Source organism: Lepisosteus platostomus, chromosome 5 (genome assembly GCF_059453375.1).
Source record: "Lepisosteus platostomus isolate fLepPlt1 chromosome 5, fLepPlt1.hap1, whole genome shotgun sequence".
Classification (NCBI taxonomy): domain Eukaryota; kingdom Metazoa; phylum Chordata; class Actinopteri; order Semionotiformes; family Lepisosteidae; genus Lepisosteus; species Lepisosteus platostomus.
The window spans coordinates 9,407,480-9,430,007 of record NC_142615.1 but is presented as its reverse complement, the minus strand read 5'-3'; the positions used below and the strand labels follow the sequence as shown (position 1 = coordinate 9,430,007).

The following is a 22,528-nucleotide window of genomic DNA, read 5'->3' as shown; positions in this document are numbered from 1 at the left end:
CAAGGGGACACAGGACCTGCGGGGGCTGCTGCTGTCCCTCACAAAACAAGGACTGTGGAAGGCGAGGAACACTCTCATCCGGCACAACATAAAGTGGGGGGCGAGGGAGCTGGAGGAGAGGATCCTGGCGGACCTCAGGAGGAAGACGAAGCACCACGTCACCAAATGGGGTTACCCCACGGCGAGGGAGCGCTGGAAAGGACTTTGGGCCCTATACAGGGATTAAAGGACAATAGCAAGTGGTAGGTTTGGAGGGACTCTCTTAATTGCGCAAATCCGCCCCCACTTGCAAAGATTGATAATGAACAATCAATCTCCGTTCCGCCGTTGTTTTTTATTACATGGAGTGCTAATATGTGTGAGATGTTCCTTTTGAGATGTTTTTTTTTTGCGGAATAAAGTATATTTTGTAGAACAAAAAAAATCTTATGACAAGGTTTACAAGTTATCTGTTGAACTACATTCTAATAGGTGTGGTCACATTCCAGGTCATTTGTTTACGTTTTTGTTTCTGCAGCAACTGTTAGATGAAATGTGCTAATATGTAACCTAACTCCAGTGTGAATAACTAGAAGAGGGGAGCAGCTCCATTCCAGACCAAGGGAGCTTTGGGAGTGGCTGGGGCAGATCTCTCATTTGCATATCTGATTTGGAAATATAACACTAAACCCCCTTCTTGCATGGATTTAACTTGCACCCAAGAGTCCCCTACTGTGTATTGCTACTTATTTTTTTATGATAAGTGGTGATTACCAGTTGACAGGTTTTATTTGTTGAATTATAAATGGTTTTGTATTATCATCCTGAATGGCCTGTACTCAAGGTTTGGTAGGGTATGTGTTTTCATTTCATTTACCAAATTGAATTTTTGCTCTTTTAGTATTTGTCTAGAAGGCTTTCTGAAGTCAGGAAGCCCATTTATTTGGTGAAAAAAGATTCTGTATTAATATTAATATTTCTCATACAACATAAATAGGGTCTTTTATGAATAAAAAGATCTTGCACTTGGAAATCTTGATAAAGCTGTGTGCTTCCATACACTCTAGCAGTTTTGATTCCTAATATTTGACCTTAGGTGTGGGAACGGGTCTTTTTTGCAATTTGATTTCCAATTGATCAGCACGGTATAGAAAATAGACCCATAAAGCAACCTCAGCAGTGACAAATGTCACTGGGTCACTTGGGTTTATACGTCGGGGTCCAGTAGTGAAGCTCCGCTCCTGTTTAGCCTCCAAAGCCGTACAGGGTGCGGCCATGGCGCTTCAGCAAGTACACCACGTCCATGGCAGTGACGGTCTTCCTCTTGGCTTGCTCGGTGTAGGTGACGGCGTCGCGGATGACGTTCTCCAGGAACACCTTCAGCACCCCGCGGGTCTCCTCGTAGATCAGCCCGGAGATCCGCTTCACTCCCCCACGGCGAGCCAGGCGGCGGATGGCGGGCTTGGTGATTCCCTGGATGTTGTCACGGAGAACCTTACGGTGACGCTTAGCGCCTCCTTTCCCGAGTCCCTTTCCGCCTTTGCCTCTTCCAGACATCTTCTAGTTATCAGCTGTGAACACGACACACACTGCTCATCTTTGATGTATAATAGACATCTTTCTTTGATGTCTATTATACATCAAAGAAAGATTTTTATAGGTGTAGAAACTAGTAAATAAAGCCAATGATTTGTTTTAGAAACGTATTCTTAAAATATACAATTATTCACACCTGAACAATATGTAGTTCAAATTATAAATTATATACAATATAGTATTCAAATATCTAATCATCATACAAAACACAACTAGTAAACTTCAGTTATAAATTCTAGTAACATGGCAATATATATAGTAATGACAAACACAAACTAATTACATGAACACGCTAATATTTAACTCAAAACCACATTTCGATTCAAATATAAATTTTTAAAATTTACAACTTCTTTATTTCCACGAAAATATTATTAATGTAGCACAAACGCTACTTTCTAATAAAGACAGAAAGAAACTGTTTGTTTTGTGTCTACTGGTGATCCTCCTCTCGATACTAATGAAATGTTTAATATGATCCCTCGAGAAAAAAAAGGAATCAATTTCCACCTGGAATGATTGATGCCCCATCAAACATTTTGTAATATCCCTGGAAGTTTATACTGTAGAATCCTGGTTCGTGGCTTAAATTCAAGGTAAATTAGGAACGAGTTAAGGAACTCGGAAACGAGACTAAGGAAACGAGTTGGAAACTTGATGTCGAAGTGGGATTTAAATCACCCATTTCACATTTTACTTCATTGGGCAGTATGTGCCAGAGAGCAATGCCACAGCATCCCTTCGATAGCTCAGTTGGTAGAGCGGAGGACTGTAGTGGGGTCAACAGGGAATCCTTAGGTCGCTGGTTCGATTCCGGCTCGAAGGAAGGTGCTTTTCATGTAATTTAATCAAAGAGTTAAAAAAGCGAATCTTTTTTATTCAGACATTGATCAAAAGCTCAATAATCGACTAAGCAAAGGCTCCTGTTCCGAATTCAGCCCACGTCTGATTGTCTTTTTTTGGCCAAGATCTGATCTTTGAATTAAGGGACTACACTGTCTGCTTTGTAATTCAAAAATACATACAAATGTCAAGTTTTTTGTAGATATAAAGGTGTTCTCTGTTTTCAAAGGATAGTTACTTAATTGGCATAATGATTTGGTATTGATTTTGTATCGTTGTATTATAAAGTTTGTGCTTTCTGTGTTTTTATCGTATTGTGAACTTATTTTTTAAACAAATGCTTGCAAAGGCAAACACGGCACACATCTGTTTATACCAGCGGTGAATTGTACATTTTTATTAAGTACAAGCTACTGTGCACTTCTGGGAGTATAACAGGTTCGATATAAAGTGGCAAAAATATAAAAGGGGAAAATACCCCAGATTGCGTGTAAAGCCCTCGTTGTGACTGTTATAGATAAAAATGGCGTACTGTGCACGAAATTTTGCAGAAACACAATCTGATATTTTGATAATTATTATTTTAATAATTTTATAAGTATGAGGCCCCGGATCCAAATCTTCAGTTCTGATTTTTTAAAGTGATATCTTTCCTTCCTGTCGTGGAAGTCACACGATGTGAGCAATTGTTTTTTTTACGTTACGATCCAAAGAGCCTCAGACTCACTGTAACCAAACCAGGATAGATTCTGCTGGGAGCCGGGCTGAGCTCATTCTCACTCCCTGTGCTGAAAACAGAATTAGCTCTTCCCAGAACATCGTCTACAGCTGCTGGATTGTGCTCTGCATCTTACTGCTCCGGCAGTTACTTTGACGAAAGATAAATCACTTGTGCGCTTTTAACCTTCTCGCAGCTACGGGCTAGACTGACGCTCACGATATGAAGGCACCCGCTGGTATACCTTCTCTAACTTTCAGTCGCGACAGACTTTGCTTTTTAAAAAAAAAAGTAGATATTGCCCTGAAAAAGCATTAGCTTTATCAGTTTTATATTAATCTATTTTGAATCAAAGTTTGATATTTTGTTTTATTTTTTATTGCATTTTACATAATAATAATAATCATCATCATTATTGCTTACACTTATATAGCACTGTTCTGGATACTCCACTCAATGCGCTTTACAGGTAATGGGGACTCCCCTCCACCACCACCATTCTCCTGAATGATCACAGAGAGTCAGGACCTCGGTTTTACGTCTCAGCCGAAGGACGGCACCTGTTTACAGTTTAGCGTCCCCGTCATTGTACTGGGGTATCAGGACCCGCATGGACTGCAGGGTGAGCGCCCAGCGACAGAAACCAGACGTGTGTCGGGCTCGGCTGCGAGCAGGACAATGACGTCACGTGGACAAAGTAGAGGAAATCAAAACGGTTCTATAAAAGACCTGTGTCAGCTGTTGGTTTGCAGTCTGGACTCTAAATCCTCCGATCCGATTTTAAATCTCTCTAATACCTGAGCTGCGGCTTCTTCCGAGTATTTATTCGTATACTTATTATGTGTAAGTGTATAGATGAAACCTTTCATAGTGTAACGCTTACGGCCGACAGGCACTGTGGAAGAGCCGGTGTACCAGAGCAGGTGACGTCACCGCCCTTCCCTGTGATAGCAGGACCACAGCCCGTGGGTTGTGGGGAGATCTCCCTTTAGCTCACCGGGCTGGGTTGCTGCAGAGAGACATGGGAGTCCCGGGTTCGAGCCCCCGACGGTGGGGGGCCGACCTAATGCGGCGACGGCGCCCGCCTGAGCCCTTGTTGCGTTACAATATATTGTTCAGTTTAAATCAAAATGCTTTACTAATACAAGAGAGAAGTATAGTATGAAGGATGTGACAAATGTATGATTTCACGGAACAAAGCGGTTTTTATTTGCATTCGAAATGAAGCGGAATTTTAGCGCAACACACAAGCCCTTTGTCTTTTTTAGTGATTTTTAAACAGACGTAGAAAACGCGTTTTTTTAACACTATAATAGCAGGGTCAGTGGCGTAATGAATAACGCGTTAGGCCTCGTGTCAGAAAATTATAGGTTCGATTGCCATCTGGCTTGTTGAGTTTATACCACTTACATTCTTTTATATAAATGAACTGCACCTGAAAGCTATAGAAAACACTTTGGGTAAGTTGTCTGCAGCCTCCTGCGTCGACAACTTACCCAAAACACTGTACTGTCTTGAGATCAGCTCCAGCTCTGAACTCAATTGCAATGAAAAACCATGCATAACAAAACTGGAGAACAGCTGAACTTGTGCTCAGTTCGGTGATGAGGGTTCAGAACTGTCGTTGTTGTAATTAGCACGAACTGCACAGGCTCTGAATCAGACCATGTCAATTAGTCTGAACAGTGTAGGACACGTTAATGTAGAATTATTAATAGGTTTATTAGTTAGTTAGTTCAGGTTTACCCACCTGAACTAATGTAGAATTATTACTTGGTCTGTCTCTTGTTTGTATATAAATTAATGTCTCTGACAACTTAATGTTAGTTTTATGATGTAGGTCAGGCGTTGACATATGCACGAGTATACGAAATGTCTCACTCCTGATTCAACTCATGTTCTATAGGAGATTGGCGATTCCTCCTGTTTCTCATACAACCATATCAGAACAGAAGCCCGTATCACCCAGCTGTGATTCAAGATCGACTCGCATCTTTATCCCTTTTTTGTTCACGATCATTATTTTCTTTAGTTATGATCAATATTGAACTTTTTTTAAATGAAATGACAATAATCAAACATGCAGGCAGAGTTTTGAAAAGTATTCGGAATTGACAGGATGCCCCTTTGGAACAGTCGTCAGAAAATGTGAGAAAATGAAAGTTATGTAAGCTCTCACATAAAGCATTGAAGATTGGAATCTGAGTGTAAAAAAGCTACACGTCTCCCAATGATAGGCAGGGATACACACCATGACTCGAATAGACTCAGCGAACTTTAACACCTATGATATTACGAGTGCTTTGCAGGTGTCGAATTTCAAGAAGGAACTACTACAACAGTTTGGACATAATTCAATACCACCGGCAAAGTCCAATGCCGGCAACTTCTGAGAAAATAATGTTCACTCATGGAATTTGGTCTTTGAATGGCTGGCGGGAAAATTCATTTATGATCCTTTTGCACCCTCAGCTGAAACATGTTAAAATAACAATGCAGATTTGTTGGAGAACCTGACAAGAATTATTGGGTTAGTACTGTATGTATTCTTGTATATTTACTTTAATTTTAATATAAATGTAAACATGCATGCTGTATAAGCTATTGTAATTTTAAAATATGTTAGCTGAGGATGCGAGGGGGGCTATTATACCTTGTGAAACACGCAAGGAACCGTAAAAAAGGCTGATATTTGAATAAAATTGGCGATCACAAGAAAACCACAATTTATGTGGTATTATCATCAATATCCTTCAAAATCGACGTTCAAATGAAGGATTTGAAGAAACTATGAAAAAAGCAATAGTAGTAGGAGAGGATTTTGATTTTTGCTTTTCAAGTCAGTAGATCGACGTAGAGTTGCGCCCCTACAAACAGCACAAAGGATGAATCCCACCTCCTTCGTTATTGCTATGTTTGTGCCGGTGAAAGTAGCGTTTGTGCTATTGAAAGCATCTCGGGAGATGAAGGTGCAGTCACTTCCACATGTCATGATATCATTAGATCCGACGACAAGAGCTGAAGCCCCCCAGTCCAAGCCAGCAATGTGAGGAAGATGGACATGGAGGAAGGTAGTGTGGCCGAGCGGTCTAAGGTGCTGGATTTAGGCTCCAGTCTCTCTGGGGGCGTGTGTTCAAATCCCACCGCTGCCAAATGTTAATGTTTTAAGACCTGCAATACGATCAGTAAAAGTATTTTTTGTTAGGCTGCAGGAGGTGTTAAGAGATAAACTTTCTAAAAGACAGGCTTAACATCAAGGCAGAAAAAATATTTTGTTTTCTCAACAGAAATTCTCTTTGGCACGTTCAGCTTTATGTAGGGAACAACATCTGCCAAGATCACTTTTGAGGCAGTGCACATGATAGTGTACCGGCAAGTACATTTAATATTGGCTGTGGTGGTGAGCTGCTTTTGTCTGTGAAACTTTTAATTCTTCACGCCGAATCGTTGGCAGGGGTAAAGCTTATTAAATCTTTGAACATAGCGCTCCATCAGAAGTACTTTGTTCGTGATCAAAAGAGATCAGAGGATTAACTTCATGAATTCACATAGCATACCTTACAGGAAAGATTTAAAAGGGGAATTGATTGTGCTTCCTGATGTTGTTCCTGTGGTTTCTTTGGATACAAAGGTGAATGTTCTTTGACGTTCTGCTAGAGTATCCACTGGGTGGGTTTTATCGATTAGCTCGGATAGGTCATCAGTGCTCCGTCTCCGGAAAATAATCAACACTGTTTTTTCCTGTGCTGTCTTTTAAAATATATAAGATCACGAGTTTACAGATTTCTCCAAATAACAACTATACATTTTAACCCAGCGGTTAGCATTCCTTCAATCCAATAGTTTTACTCTAGGTTAAAAGCAGCGCAATATACAGAGAGATGATATTCAAATATTTCAACGTTCTGTTGGATTACCTGTATGGAGATATCGCTCAGAATTCCTAATATGATTTTGAGTTCAGTTTTGCTTTACTACTTTCAGAGTCTTTTATTGACCTTGCTGAAGCAGAGAAGTAATATAATCACAAATGCGACCTACCTGTGCTGCTGTTTCTGGTTAATAATTATTATTGCGAGGAAAAAAAAACAGCTCCTTGCATTAAGAGCAAGAGCAACCAACGCGCTCTCTTGTTGAGTTGGGTTTTTTCCGTGGTGCTCTTCCTCAGATGCAAAGTTATTTGGCGAGCAAGGACCTCTGAGAAGGAGCCTGAATCTGTCAAGAACTCTGAAATTCTAATATCGCACTACCGTCTTGTGTACAGAGATCTGCTTCTTCCTTTTTGAGTGTTTTGTTGTTTAAGAGCACACTTCCTACCTCGAATGTTAGTTTCAGGAGTGTTACCAGATCACAGATCATCTTGAAAAGATTTGGGGATGCACTGGCTCAGTTATTTGAAGGAACCTATACCACCAACGCACTTCTGAGAAGCACCTGCACATTTTCGCAATCCTCTCTCTCACCTACAAAGTTATGAAGACACAGATGACCAACAAAAACTAATTTGATTCACTCAAGGCTTCACTCTTCTGTTGTGATGTCGTTTTAATTAGTGTTAGCTGTGATGAGGTGTTGTTTCTGTCTCTTAAAGTTTAAGAGTCTGCTCCTTTCTTCCTGGTATAGAAATAACATGTTCCATCTTTGTTTACAAACACCACTGTAAATTATTTGTCCATCTCTAAAGCCTGTGTGTATTGACAAGGCAATTCAAAAGCACATATTAAATAAGAACACGATCCTTCTTGTTACCATTCACGTGGTTGGAGCGTTGTTTCGCCCTTTAACGTTCTTCTACAATATTTACAAAAGGGCTTTATCACTGGAGTTGTGTGCATCGGTCCATGAACATCAACTGTACTGCTGTTTTTCTATGTGTAATTTAATCGCAAGCACTTAAAAGATGCAAAAAGGTTTCAAAGAAAACATAATTGAAAGACAGTCGAGTAAGGAGGTAGAAAAACGCACTCCCCCGTTGAAGAATCAACCACCGTCGCCCATGTGACTGGATATAAAAATAAATTATTCATTTCAATTATTCATGAAGGGTGGATTGTGGTCAGTGAACATATGCACATCTTTAAGTCAGTTCCACCATCTGTGCAATAGGGGATGTAGCTCAGTGGTGGAGTGCATGCTTTTCATGTATGAAGTCCTGAGTTCAATCTCTGGCATCTCTAGATGTCTTAAATTATTGTGCTCACATTGCAATCTTCTGTTGAGTAAGAACTCTTTGCTCGTGTTCATAGAGAGCCAGGTTTACACAATTAAATTCAGTCACACATGAAGTGCTACAGTCTTGCTCTGCTGTTTTAAATGTACCTCCAAAGCATTTCGTTCTGTTAACTACCAAATGATTTGAACTAATTTTACGTCATATTCAGGAAATCCAGAGAAGGTCATCAGACTTTTAGTGGCTGTTGAAGAAAACACCTGTTGAATCTCACCAGGGATTTCTTGAGAGATCATTCAGCGAGCAAGTCCTCCCTCTGGACTCCAAACATTTTGGGTTAAACCGTTATTCACATACTCTAACGAAGAGAAACGTTAGTGTCTTCCGGTGTGTGAGCCCATTTCTCAAAAAAAAAGTTAAATAAATTGAATTGTTCTACTTTTTAGGCTTGCATAGTCTTATTCATATTTCAGTTAAATCTTTTTTTCTGTAGTAACATCAGTTGATATTAATATTAGCCCTGATTTATAATTGTTTGTAATGGTTGATCTTAAGTAATTTTGTAATTAGTTTCAGTTTTGAAAAATCATGCAGAGAAGCTACCAAAACTGGTAATGTTCATATAATGTGTAATGCAATAGCAGCATTTTGGGTTGAAAACAAAAAGTATATCTTGGTATGAATCCTAACACTTCATAGGCAGCATTCTAGGACTTCTCGCTTCAGATAAAGTTGTCAATACATCATAGATTTCTACTCAATCAATATCAGCAGTGTTATCGCTACCGAATGCTAAATATAGATCCTGGCAATACTTCGTGAGATCTTCGTAAGAAAATCCCAATACTACGGAAGGAATCAAATTTATATGTTTCTTTGGATCGAGAAGATGATCATTATGAGACTCAAAACATGCCTGTCTTTTCTTTTTTTGAGAATTATTGAGGTGTAAAAATGGGTTCAAAACCAAAATCACCTGCTATTGCCGCTGTTTCTTCAAATCCTTCAACTGATCATCGATATCGAGGAATAATATATAGTTTCTTCAAATCCTTCAACTGATCATCGACATAGAGAAATAATATTATACAAATTGTGGTTTTCTTTTAATTGCCAATTTAACTGTAATTACATCTTCGTTTACAGATATCTTGCATGTATCAGAAGGTATAATAGTTGTCGTGCGTCCTCAGTTAAAATGTTTTAAAAAGTACGACAAAAGTACAACATTTATGGTTACATCCATATTAAAATGAAGGTAAATATACCAAGATATTAAAATACAATTGTACAGTCCTAACTTAATAATGCCTGTGAAGTTTTCCAACAAATCCGAACTGTAATTTTGAAATATTATAGCTGAGAATGAAAAGAGAGTACAAAGATCAAATTCAATGAGTGAAAATGCACCAGTAGTTCTCTAAACTGAGTTTCTTCCCTGAAATGACTTGCTTGCGAAGCACCAAGCAGCCTTGAACAGTTCGCGGAAATCAAATATACAGTACAGATGGATTCAGAGTGTGCTTTCCAACTTTTGTGCAACATTTTCCTTTGATAGGGCAGAGTTGTCTTCACAATCTGGGTTAAATAAAAAGGTGTGTCATCAGTGTTAAACAGCTTTCCTTCTTGGGGAACAACGGTTGTGTTCCATATTTCTAACTATTTTGGTTTCAAGATCGCAATTTAGTGTGAAACATAAAAGCCAGCTGGATAAGCTTGATTAATTTCCCTCACGGGATCAATAAAGTATCTATCTATAAATCTCTTACATGTCATTTACAATGACCTTTCAACTAATAGCCCGTGTAGGGATCAAACCCCAGCTGTTGGTACGAGTTGCATAAGGCCCTGTAACGCGCAGATAAGAAACTAACCTCTGCTTCTTCATTATATACACAGTGAGCTATATATGCGAGCTTACTGACCACTGCGGGCTCTGTATTTGATTGCAGTGGAGACAGGCTGTGGAGATAAAGTGAGACGGGTGTGTACATTAAAAGGCTCATAGCGTCCCTGGAAGGGCTCAAACCACCACCCTTTTTGTTAACAACCGAGCCACAAAGACTCATGTACAGCTTAACACTCCTCGGTCTCAGTGAAAGTGATACACTCCGTAAAATTTCAGGAGATAAATTTTTAAAGGAAAATCACCAACAGTGGCCGAGATCTACTTGAGTTTTTCATTCTATACTGCGATTTCTGTAGGGTACTCTGTGAAAATATGAGTTTTGACGAGAAGGGATGGACATATAAGGTCAGAAGGCTTGGGGAATTGAACTTTAAGGTGAAGACTGCGGGTTCAGTAGCAGCAAAACCTCATCAGTATCAGTTGACTCTGATATACTTTGAAAATGAACTTGGAGATTTAGAGTCAGACGTGCTACCGTTGCACCATGGGGTACTTAATTAAAAAAAATAGAAAAACAGTCAGTGTTCCTGGATCTGTTATTGAGAACAACACCTGCACATCAGCTGCGCAGGAAGAATAAAATGTGGTCTGGGATGAAGAGACTCTCTTCAGAAGAGCGGCGCTCTTCACAGAATTTTTTGTGAAGCTGATTTGTCTCCTTTCGGGAATTCAAATTAGCTGATAGTCGTGACCTCGTGGTGCAAAGGTAGCGTGGTCTGATTAAAGATCAGAAGGCTGCGTGTTCAAATTGCATTGAGGTCTACTTTTAGTTTTTCAGGTTCTGCTCGTCCTGAACACAGAATTCACACCATGCAGTTGAGTTCTATCTGTACACAACATAATCTAAACAAAATAGAGCCCTACTGGACATACAGTTAGGATCTCACACAGCGAATACCCTTGAACACAAGAGAGAAGGCACAGTTCACATCTGCGAAACATCACATCCGTCTTTAGAGACAGCTACATCAGAGAATGGGATCCCGGAAGTTTCAAATAACTTCTTTTAATACAGGTTCAAGCAAACCTGAAAGTTAGGGAGTTTCCGGACACTTTTGTTTTATTAAAAAGTGTCTGAAGCCTGAAAATGTAATTTGAAAAAAAAAACGCTATTGGACATTAGCAGGTACTTTTTGTAACGATTTGCTATTTCATGCTGGAAAACAAAGGAAACAGACCCAATGTTTGCTTTCAGGTGCGGTTCATTACATAATAGACATCTATTACTGTGGAGCTTGAATAAAATTTACACGAGCCAGGTAGAAGTCGGACCTACAATCTTATGATCCAAAATCAGATGCGTTATTTATTAAACTGCTGGTATTTCACATAACCGGAATTCCCCCATAGTGTGCTCAGTGTCGCTACTAGTAATATACCGCCCCGTCTAAAATTTCAAAGTGAGAAACGTGTTTTCTGATTTTTTATGAGTTTTAAAATATTATCTCTTTAAATCACACAAAGGGTTTATGTTTCGCACTGAAATTCCGATTGATTGAGAATTCAAAGAAAGACTGTTTTCTTCCACAACCCCGTATAATTATCACATCCACCAGGCTCTCCAACTTCTCCAGACCTTGCTGGGTGAGCATTTGCTCCGATAAATTAGGTCACGTATCATGTTAAATCACTTCTTCTCAACACAACACTTCCCGGTCCACGTTTTCTCTATGAAAAAAAGACATTTTTCCCTTGCACGATTTCTAGTTTTTTATCAAAGCGTACAGAAATAAAAAAGAAGAAGAAATAATGTTGCAGAAGAACTTTGTCGCCCTTGTTAGATGTCAAACGCATTGGACATGAAAAATGCCAGATAAAAGCCAGTTCTCTTCGTTTCTCAGTGTCGGGGCTGCTACTGTATGTAAAAGAGGCAATTTGCTCTGAGAGCAGGTTCAGCGCTTTCTGAACGCAGATGTCTCAGAGCGGTGTGTCCAAGAGGCTGTAAAAGGTGATGGTGGTCCTGTCACTGTAGCCTAGTTGGTTAAAGTGCCTCTTTATTGAACAAAAGAACTGTGATTCAAATCCCAGCCGTGTCTTTCTTCCTATCTTGTAATACAGAACGTACCATTTCGGGCAATCACAAAGGGCTTGATTTTGTTAAATGCATGTGTTCATTTCCTTTCAAAAACTTGTTTTTGATGAAATTCACACAGCTTGCGAAACATGAAATTCAGTTCTTGGTTATCAGTGCAGAAGAAATATTACCGGCTGGCAAAATAAACGGTAAGAGATTTTTTTTTTTGATTCGAGAAAAGACTCCACCAGTCAGTCTCTGTGGCGCAATCGGTTAGCGCGTTCGGCTATTAACTGAGAAGTTGGTGGTTCAAGTCCACCCAGGGATGGGTTTCTTCTGCGATGTAAACATTGTTTTCACATAGGTCGATTGGATTTCTCAGCTAAACCATAGCCATTTTAATATTTGTAGGAAATGTGACTGTTCAACACTTGTCAAAAATGTACAATAATGCCCAACATCGCAACTCCCCAGAAAACCATATTCACCCAAGAAAAATGATCGTCGAATCGTCATTTATACTCCCATCACATCTTCTGCTGAAATATTTTAAAAATACAATGCAGATTTGTTTGAGAAGTTGACAAGCATTGTTTTGTTAGCACTGTGCAGTTGGATTTTGATATTTGGACATATTTACCTTAATTTTAAACTGTAAATACTGTACAATCTATTGTAATTGTGTTGTAATATTAAAATATGTTAGCTGAGGATGCAAAGGGGTGAAAGGGAAAGGTCAGAGGGTATAGTAACAACAAAGTTAGGATTGGTGGAGGTGGTAGGGGTGTTGATGGTTTTTCTCTGTTGAGGATGATTGAGTTTTTTATCCTTCTCTGAAGTGAGAAACTGGAAGAGTGCAGTTGAGAGAACTGATGAGGTTAGTTATAAAAGGAAGTTGATGTGGAGCTGTTAGCCGTAAGAATTCCTTAATGTCTTTGATGTTGTCATCAAAGATAAACTGCAGTCAGCAAAGATAAAAAGAAAATTATCTTTGCATACTGCCCTGTCTTTCTAACACCTGAAGAAGGCTCCACGGCCAACACGTCGTGTTTCCTTTCTTCTCTTTTCAGCATGGAATAACCCTTTACTTGTTCCTTTGCAGCCTACGCATGCTGACGCAGCTACTCACCTGATATTTAACATTCCTATAATCACAACTATGAATGTCCACTGTGGGTATTTTTTCCATGATTATTTATTCTGTCATTGAAGCATATTTTATGTCATACCGAAGTGTCATAATCATCGAAAAAAAATGTTTTTCATTTAGAAAGTCAGAAAATGATAAATCACTATGAATTGCATTTAGCCTGTTCTGATCTAGATTTTCTATATACTTTAACATGCCATGTTCACAATGTCACAACTCAGAAATGCAACAGTGAAGTGTTGTAATTACCAATGTACATAGTGTCGGAACATTGAGATGTTTTGGTAATGAGGAAGGAGGGACATGCCATGTTCACAGGGTCATATTTGAAAAAATGGTACTGTAAAATTTCCTAAAGTTCAGGATTTTGATAGTCTGTTCCATTGTCTCTCACACCTCAGTGTCATAATTTTTAGATGTTTTTATAACCAGGGGGTAGGTTTATAGCAAGAAGCAGAAAGTGCCATCACCCGTTGCTCATCCTCGGTTAACCATATATTCTCATATGCCATGTTCTAAATGTCCCATTTATATTAAAAAGTTCTTGTAAAATGCAAGATTTTAAGACTTTTGATGATCAGAAGGTAAGGTCGTGGTAAATATGCAGAAAGTGCCTGTGAACTTATGTTTTGCCTTTGTCTTATTTACTTATTGTGTTTGTGTTATTGTGAGTTTTGAAAATTGGTTTACAATTTTCTGAAATGTGTTTCACACAAAAATTATATTTGGATAGCCACTTACATATTCCCCTTTACTGAGGATAAATACAGTAATCCATCCCGATTAGTACTTTTAAAAATTACTGTAAAGAGCCATCTACAGGTGAAAGGCGGCATAACATCACAGCAGCAGCATTTAGGGCAGAAGAAGAAGCTGGCGAATAAGAAGCCAGATTCAGCCTCGTTAATGCAATACCATTGGGTGAGGTGGAAAAATATTTCTTGCTCTGAATCCTAACATTTTTATAGGAGGTGTTCTAGTACTTCTTGCCTCAGATAAAACTACCAATACACTTAATTTATACTCCATCAATATCAGCAGCGTTATCGGTACTGAGTCCTAAATGTACGTCCTGTCATCATATAAAATGTCAAAAGTTTTGACTGCATTCAACTGATCAAATTTCTCTTCGATGACAGTTATAATGTTATCCAAAATACATCCGAAACAAATTTGCACTGTTTTTTTTTATCCAGAAGAGCATCATCATGAGACTCAAAGCATACCTGTTTTTTCTTCTTTCCAGGAGGAAGGATTGTTCAGATGCAAACATTGGTCCAAAATCAATGTACTCTCCTATCGCTGTTGCTTCTTTAAATCCTTCATTTGAACGTCGATATTGAGGGTTGATATCGTACAAATTGTAGTTTTCTTTTAAAGCAAATTATATTAAAATATGAGCCTCTGTTATAGTTGTCTTGGAAGTTTCGGAAGGTATAATAGACCCCCTTGTGCCCTCAGCTAAAATATGATAAAATACAACAAAATGTATTTACATAGAACAGCATTTATGGTTACATGTATATTACAATTAAGATAAATATACAAAAGTATTAAAATACAAATGTACAGTCCTAGCATAATCATGCTGTCCAACTGTCTTTTTTGCTTGTCAAGTTCTCCAAGAAATCTGTGTCGTAATTTTAAATATTCTAACTAAGGATGCATCGAGAGAATTCTTCTGCTAGCCGTTCGAAGATCAAAGTCCTTGGCTGAATATGATGTCCTTGAATGTTGGTCATTATTGGCCATTCCCAGTGATATTGACTTACATACTTAATTGTTTAACAAAAACATTCACATTTCTTGCAAATATCAAGTGGGTTAAGGTTTTGCTAAGAAATCCGAATAAGTAGAGATGAGGTTTACATTGCAATAATGAGAAGTGCATTTCTGGGTGGGCTCAAACCACTAACCTTTCAATTAACAGAGACTCACGTGTGTCCCTTTTCTCCATTTGCAAGCTTAAAAAAAAGAAAATAATGCTTTTTTCTTACCAGCCTGCGATATACAAGGCAATAGTTGTATTTCATCTTTCACAAGCTGTATGGATTTCATGAAAAGCAAGTTGTTCCAGAAAGAAAATGAAAACTTGCGTTAAACAAAATCAAGCTGTACGTAATCATCCATAGTGATACATTTTGTAAGACAAGACAGGAAGAAAAGCACTGCTGGGATTTGAACTCAGCATCTCCTGTTTAAGGAGGAAAGCATGTTAACCAAATCAGCCAAAGTGCCGTCAGTGTATCAACACCATGTCTGAATCAGTGATTGCAGCTGACTGTCACTGGAGGACAGTTCATCGTGAACAAGTCAGCCTGCATAATGAGGGGGAAGAGACTGACTTCTGTGATGCAGTATCGACAGATACTAACCTTCTGTCCAACTGTTCTCTGCTGCATTCTGGATTAGCAGGTAAATATTGGTTTCCATGCGTGTGTAGGGGTTTTGTGTATTTACTGGGACAATTATTAATTGTAGCAGTAAGTCACAAAATGATTCTTCAATGGCTATTAGAAAACCGACCTTGCGGGTTAACTCATTAACGCACACACACAGATACTAATACACTTATTAATACATAAAATGTGCATATAAACATAACAGATCTTAAGAGTGTGGGTTAGCAGAATACAAAAGGTATATATTAAATCATGAAGAGTTCCAAACCAAGAGGGACATACATTCAGTATATCATTCATTTAGACCGTTTCATAAATGAACTTGGTTATAACTTCTACATTAGATACTCAAAACAAGTACATAACTCTTAGGAATTAAATTGATATCAACTGGTTGGGATAACAATTGAATTCTCGAGCAGTAATGCAGTGAAGTAATAAGTGAATACTCATCCAATCTCTGGGGATTCAGATCTCCTGCTGACTCAAAGAAACAGTTGCAGGCTGTTGCTGTCCAATCCGCACTCTCTGGCTCGGTGCCAGTGCGGTGCCTGTTGCCTGTACTGTGCGGCTTGCGATGGTGCGCTGCAGATGCTCACTGACCGGCTAGTTAGTGTTGGCTTTAACAAGCAAAGTTTGCGCACAGGAGAAAAGATGACTGTGGGTCCCAGCAAGTCAGGAAGAAGACTGGTTCGTTCCTGATGAAGCGCTAGTTCTGAATAGTGATTCAGCTGTCCACAGTTCTGACCTGTTCACGAGGCCTGCTACTGGTGCTAACCTCAGGTGGATCCTCTGGTTAACCTCCGCTCTTGACTCTTAGAACAAAGGAAAGTTCTGGCACTCGGACACACTGGCCATTCCGTGGTTGTCCAGGCTGAGTCTCAGGATGGTCAGGAGGCGCTCTGCGAGAATGTCCTGCCCTTGGGAGCCTTCTGCTCCTGGGCCGTCCTGCCCTGGAATTCTCCTTTGAATTCCCTTTAGAAAAGTCCACAGAATTCTCCTGAATCTTACTACAGGCTCTCTGTGTTTCCTGTTTTTACCTGGAGGAACTTCAGCTCGTTGATTGGCTGAAAGTTCCATGGGCATGAGAGTCCCACGTGGGTTACACGGCCCTACCAGTCCCTGATTGGTTGATCAAGGTGAGATATGAGTTATTTACTCCTGACACCTAGGAATGCAGTCCAGATGTCCATCTGGCACTCCCTAGACAGATAGGCGCCAATGGATGACCATTGATCATGATAGCCAGGCTTAGCTAAGTGCATCCCCCTTTGGGAGCTGTCCCTTATCAAAGGAAACCTTAAATCAGCCTGCATGAATAGTTTCTCTGTAGCTGCACCACAGAGATGAACAGAGATGGGGCCTCATTTGGGAAGGCTCAGAACACTTAATTCTTTCTTATTAATAAGCATCGCTGCTACAACACATATGCAGTTTGAGCAAACATAAGACAATAACCAAGTACCACAAACTACCAGGCATCTAGTATCATTTGCAGTTTAGGTGGGGAGCTGCATCACCATGTGTAGGTTACAAAGGAACAAGTAATAGGTCTATTCCATGCTTAAAAGAAAAGAAAGAAAACACAACATTTCAGCCGTGGAGCCCTCACACCTGAAGAAGCCTCCACGGCTGAAATGTTGTGTTTTCTTTCTTCTCTTTTCATCTAGTGTCATTAGCCTTTTAACAGTTCCTGTCAAAATAAAATAGAAATGGATAACATTCTAGAGAGAGTATGAAATACCAAGGTACAATTTAAAACATATCTCTTCCACTACAACCACAATATTTTGGAGAGATCGTTGAACCTCACTGTTCTGACATGTCCGTTAGCCTCCGTCCTGCTTCAGCAATGAATGTGGCGGGGCACATTCTGAGGGAGATGAGGTCAATCAGGTGGCAGGAAAACCACACTATGCTTTTTTTTGAGATCCTGAAAAGGAAAGAAGGGCCATGTATATGTGTGCAGCTGGATATGTAATTGCAGGTGGCGTAGCAAATTCTGCTGAAGCCCCACTGCCTGGTGTGGACGGTAGCTGTGCGTGTTGCAGCAGAATTGTGCATGTGAGATCAAGGGGGCATGTCATGTGTTTCAGCACTTCACTCCATTCAGTAGCACATGATTCCCCGAGTTCTTTGGAAGACCTGTGGACCAATCTTTCACGATGAAGAATTCCTTAAGAAGAATAGATCTCGGCCCACCATCCCAATGCCTCCGTCTCAAAACAGCAACCTCCCACTGCCCTTAGTCTGCAAGGCAGTCCTTTCAAGAGCGATGACAACGCCGGGACCTTCGTTGCCTATTGTACGAGCTGAACTTTTGTGCTCATCAATTCAACGCTCTTTCCATCCACTCATCTTGTCTTTTGACGCTTCGTGTTTTGCGCTCCTTTGACTATCGGCATATCGGGTGACTGCAAACACTGAAGTTCTTGCTTACGGAGTGTGGAACATTGCTTTCAAGTGATCGCTGTTCTGTCATGTTGACGCCGAGTGAATCTTTCTTTGGCAACATGGGCAGGCTGACAGCAGTGCGAGCGAAAGTAATGGCAAATTTCTTGACTTATTTCTGAATGTGAATGTTCTTTAGAAAAGGGATGCGGCGTTGCTTCTCGCCCGTGTAAAGGTCACGCATTCCAGACGTGGTTATGAGCGAACAGTTGCCGCAAGTGTTTGAAAAGAGCAAGAGAGGAAGCAGCCCTGCCCCGTGTGAGGATCAAACTCAGGCCCTTCAGAAAACGAGACTGACGCACTACCAATTACGCCAACAAGCCCAGCTGCAGTACACACACTGGAAAGTTTGCCTCACATGGATTTCAGTCGCCCGTTCCCTAATCTTTAGACGCCCTCTGCTGAATGTTGCATTTGCCTTTTGATCTCACCGATACATTTTTGGTCTGTTTCTGTTGCGAGTCCGTCTTTCAGATCTCACCTAGCACAAGTCTCTGTGGCTGAAGTGGCCTCTCTGCTTCAGCATCGTGCCCTCACTCAGCCATTAAAAATGTCACTCGGACTTCTGACATGCTGACATGAAATGTCAAGAGAGAGGGGCGGAGTGACGCTTAAGCCAGAGAGAAGATGAAAAGGGGGCGTGGCTGCGAAACGCTTGACAGCTGCACGATGCTCTCCATGTAAGGCGGGACCACAGGCTAAAGGACACCTTTCGGCACATCAAACTCTAAGCACGCACCTGGAGGATGCGGGAATTGATCCTGCTATCTCCCACATGCAAAGCAAGCGCTGTACCATACAAGCCAACCCCCCTCGCTAGGACTGATGCCTCGGCGTCACCTAATGCCGCTTGTTCCCCTCTTACCGGGCACAGTTCACTGCCCTTCGTCTGCAAGGCAGTCGTGTAATTGCGGCTTTCTTGACTTATTGATGAAGGTCTGACTGGACGAGCGAATGGCGCCTCTCCCCCATCCTCAAGCTCGCTGACAGATTGAAATGGAAAGTGCTGCTGTGGCTCGTTGGTCTAGTGGTATGATTCTTGCTTAGGGTGCGAGAGGTCCCGGGTTCAACTCCTGGACGAGCCCTCGTGTGCTCTTTTCCTCCTCTTCCACAAGACTGGGAACTGATATCCACATCACTTCGCAGCGTCTGCTTATGGCAAATAATGGAATGTGACTAATGACTGAACGAGCCTGGTGAATTCTCATCACGTGGCACAATGAGAGCTTGCAGTCAGCTGTCCAAGGCGGCAACCTCATTGCTCGTTCAAAAGAACACGTACTGAAAACTCATCACCACTGTGTCGTAGATGAGCACCGTGATCGCTTGTTGTCATGCGTCCTTACTTGGGAAATGCAGAAGCAAAAACTGCCCTCTCTCAGCCACCGAAACGTGTGCGGCTCGCCTTGTGCTCTTTGCGCCTTGCATATTTGTCGAGCTCTCTGCTCTTCTTTCTGTTGAAGTAATCGAGTTACGGGGCGTCCTGCAGCCTATGATGTTCTCACTGAGAGCTTTCAAGATTTGAAGGAAAACTACGAGCTTGATGGCTCAAGTCGAACGAATGTGATTGTTAAGCAATCGATGATCAAAAGCACGTCTTCTAACAATTCGTGAGAGTATTTTCAGCACTGTTTTCACTCGGATATACTTTTCACTTGCTAAGCTGACAAATTGGACGAGAAAATGCCGGAGACGCACACAGTGCAGACTGAGGTTGGGAATTAGGTGTGACCCTTCAATGCTTGACAACTGAAGGACATTCTCTCCGCAACAGAGGAGCACCTGTCAGAAGTCGCAGAGGCTAAATGAGAGCACCAGGCTTCCGGAGATCCAAACTCAGACCTGGAGGATGCGGGCATCGATCCCGCTACTTCTTGCATGCTAAGCGAGCGCTCTACCATTTGAGCTAATCCCCCTCGCTTCATGCGTCTCGGCATCATGTCTTACCGCCTCTGCCCCTCTTACCGGGCACCGCCCACTGCCCTTGGTCTGCAAGGCAGTCCTTTCAAGTGCGATGACGACGCTGAGACCTTCGTTGCCTATTGTACGAGCTGAACTTTTGTGCTCATCAATTCAACGCTCTTTCCACCAACTCATCTTGTCTTTTGACACTTCGTGTTTTGCGCTCCTTTGACTATCAGCATATCGGGTGACTGCAAACACTGAAGTTCTTGCTTACGGAGTGTGGAACATTGTTTTCAAGTGATCGCTGTTCTGTCATGTTGACGCCGAGTGAATCTTTCTTTGGCAACATGGGCAGGCTGACAGCAGTGCGAGCGAAAGTAATGGCAAATTTCTTGACTTATTTCTGAATGTGAATGTTCTTTAGAAAAGGGATGCGGCGTTGCTTCTCGCCCGTGTAAAGGTCACGCATTCCAGACGTGGTTATGAGCGAACAGTTGCCGCAAGTGTTTGAAAAGAGCAAGAGAGGAAGCAGCCCTGCCCCGTGTGAGGATCAAACTCAGGCCCTTCAGATGACGAGACTGACGCACTACCAATTACGCCAACAAGCCCAGCTGCAGTACACACACCGGAAAGTTTGCCTCACATGGATTTCAGTCGCCCGTTCCCTAATCTTTAGACGCCCTCTGCTGAATGTTGCATTTGCCTTTTGATCTCACCGATACATTTTTGGTCTGTTTCTGTTGCGAGTCCGTCTTTCAGATCTCACCTAGCACAAGTCTCTGTGGCTGAAGTGGCCTCTCTGCTTCAGCATCGTGCCCTCACTCAGCCATTAAAAATGTCACTCAGACTTCTGACATGCTGACATGAAATGTCAAGAGAGAGGGGCGGAGTGACGCTTAAGCCAGAGAGAAGATGAAAAGGGGGCGTGGCTGCGAAACGCTTGACAGCTGCACGATGCTCTCCATGTAAGGCGGGACCACAGGCTAAAGGACACCTTTCGGCACATCAAGCTCTAAGCACACACCTGGAGGATGCGGGAATTGATCCTGCTATCTCCCACATGCAAAGCAAGCGCTGTACCATACAAGCCAACCCCCCTCGCTGGGACTTATGCCTCGGCGTCACCTAGTGCCGCTTGTTCCCCTCTTACCGGGCACAGTTCACTGCCCTTCGTCTGCAAGGCAGTCGTGTAATTGCAGCTTTCTTGACTTATTGATGAAGGTCTGACTGGACGAGCGAATGGCGCCTCTCCCCATCCTCAAGCTCGCTGACAGATTGAAATGGAAAGTGCTGCTGTGGCTCGTTGGTCTAGTGGTATGATTCTCGCTTAGGGTGCGAGAGGTCCCGGGTTCAACTCCCGGACGAGCCCTCGTGTGCTCTTTTCCTCCTCTTCCACAAGACTGGGAACTGATATCCACATCACTTCGCAGCGTCTGCTTATGGCAAACGATGGAATGTGACTAATGACTGAACGAGCCTGGTGAATTCTCATCACGTGGCACAATGAGAGCGTGCAGTCAGCTGTCCAAGGCGGCAACCTCATTGCTCGTTCAAAAGAACACGTACTGAAAACTCATCACCACTGTGTCGTAGATGAGCACCGCGATCGCTTGTTGTCATGCGTCCTTACTTGGGAAATGCAGAAGCAAAAACTGCCCTCTCTCAGCCACCGAAACGTGTGCGGCTCGCCTTGCGCTCTCTGCGCCTCACATATTTGTCGAGCTGTCTGCTCTTCTTTCTGTTGAAGTAATCAAGTTACGGGGCGTCCTGCAGCCTATGATGTTCTCACTGAGAGCTTTCAAGATTTGAAGGAAAACTACGAGCTTGATAAAAGAATCAATTTAAATGTTTCTTGAAAAACGGATCCTTCTAAATATCGGAAGTCCAACGTCTCATGGAAACTGTCTGTGTAACGGTCTAACGTGATAACGTGATAACCACTACACTCTGGAAACGGTGGGAAATTGTGCCCAGTGGCCCAGTGCTGAGCTACGCCAATGCTATTCAGGGGCTATTCAGGGGCCAATGCTATTCGATGTGAATTGAATGCTATTCAACTCGCCAATGCTATTCAGGGGTGGAAAAGGGTGGAGCCGTGTGTGTCTTTTGTTCAAAGACACCCCCATCTCAGAGCCGGAAGTACAGGCCTTCCTCTCGCAGGTCCACAAAGATGTTATTTTTTAAGAAGATCCTGCGAAAGTCGGCCATCCGCCTCTCAGCCCTGCAGTAGGCCAGGCTGAGAGAGAAGCAGTCCTTCACCCTGGCAATGCACAGCCTGACAAGGTCTGGCTTCAGGCCATTGTACATCATGAGGTTCCTCCTCTCCCAGACAGCTGTCCTCGTTAGGCTGAGGAGGAGGTTCACTAAAATGGCGTTAACCCCCCTCTCAGA

General features: G+C 41.7%; 1 protein-coding gene and 5 non-coding genes across 6 annotated transcripts; 5 read left to right on the top strand and 1 right to left on the bottom strand.

Moving 5' to 3' along the window:
* Positions 1 to 862: 862 nt before the first annotated feature.
* LOC148663204 (U7 small nuclear RNA) lies at positions 863 to 918 on the top strand. Its single transcript, XR_015938935.1, has one exon. It is a non-coding gene; the product is annotated as a U7 small nuclear RNA (small nuclear RNA).
* Positions 919 to 1,224: 306 nt separating this feature from the next.
* On the bottom strand, positions 1,225 to 1,536 carry LOC148663203 (histone H4-like). Its single transcript, XM_088633028.1, has one exon. The coding sequence runs from the start codon at positions 1,534 to 1,536 to the stop codon at positions 1,225 to 1,227; it is 312 nt and encodes a 103-aa protein (XP_088489154.1).
* Positions 1,537 to 2,313: 777 nt separating this feature from the next.
* Positions 2,314 to 2,401, top strand: trnay-gua (transfer RNA tyrosine (anticodon GUA)). The gene is given in 2 exon segments: positions 2,314 to 2,350; positions 2,366 to 2,401. It is a non-coding gene; the product is annotated as a tRNA-Tyr (tRNA).
* A 3,805-nt stretch (positions 2,402 to 6,206) lies between these two features.
* trnal-uag (transfer RNA leucine (anticodon UAG)) lies at positions 6,207 to 6,288 on the top strand. Its single transcript has one exon. It is a non-coding gene; the product is annotated as a tRNA-Leu (tRNA).
* A 6,195-nt stretch (positions 6,289 to 12,483) lies between these two features.
* trnan-auu (transfer RNA asparagine (anticodon AUU)) lies at positions 12,484 to 12,557 on the top strand. Its single transcript has one exon. It is a non-coding gene; the product is annotated as a tRNA-Asn (tRNA).
* An 8,877-nt stretch (positions 12,558 to 21,434) lies between these two features.
* On the top strand, positions 21,435 to 21,506 carry trnap-agg (transfer RNA proline (anticodon AGG)). The gene has a single exon. It is a non-coding gene; the product is annotated as a tRNA-Pro (tRNA).
* The last annotated feature ends 1,022 nt before the right edge of the window (positions 21,507 to 22,528 follow it).

What these genes read in the sequence shown, in the direction of transcription:
- LOC148663203 (XM_088633028.1), bottom strand. Translation starts at nt 1,536, where the DNA reads ATGTCTGGAAGAGGCAAAGGCGGAAAGGGACTCGGGAAAGGAGGCGCT.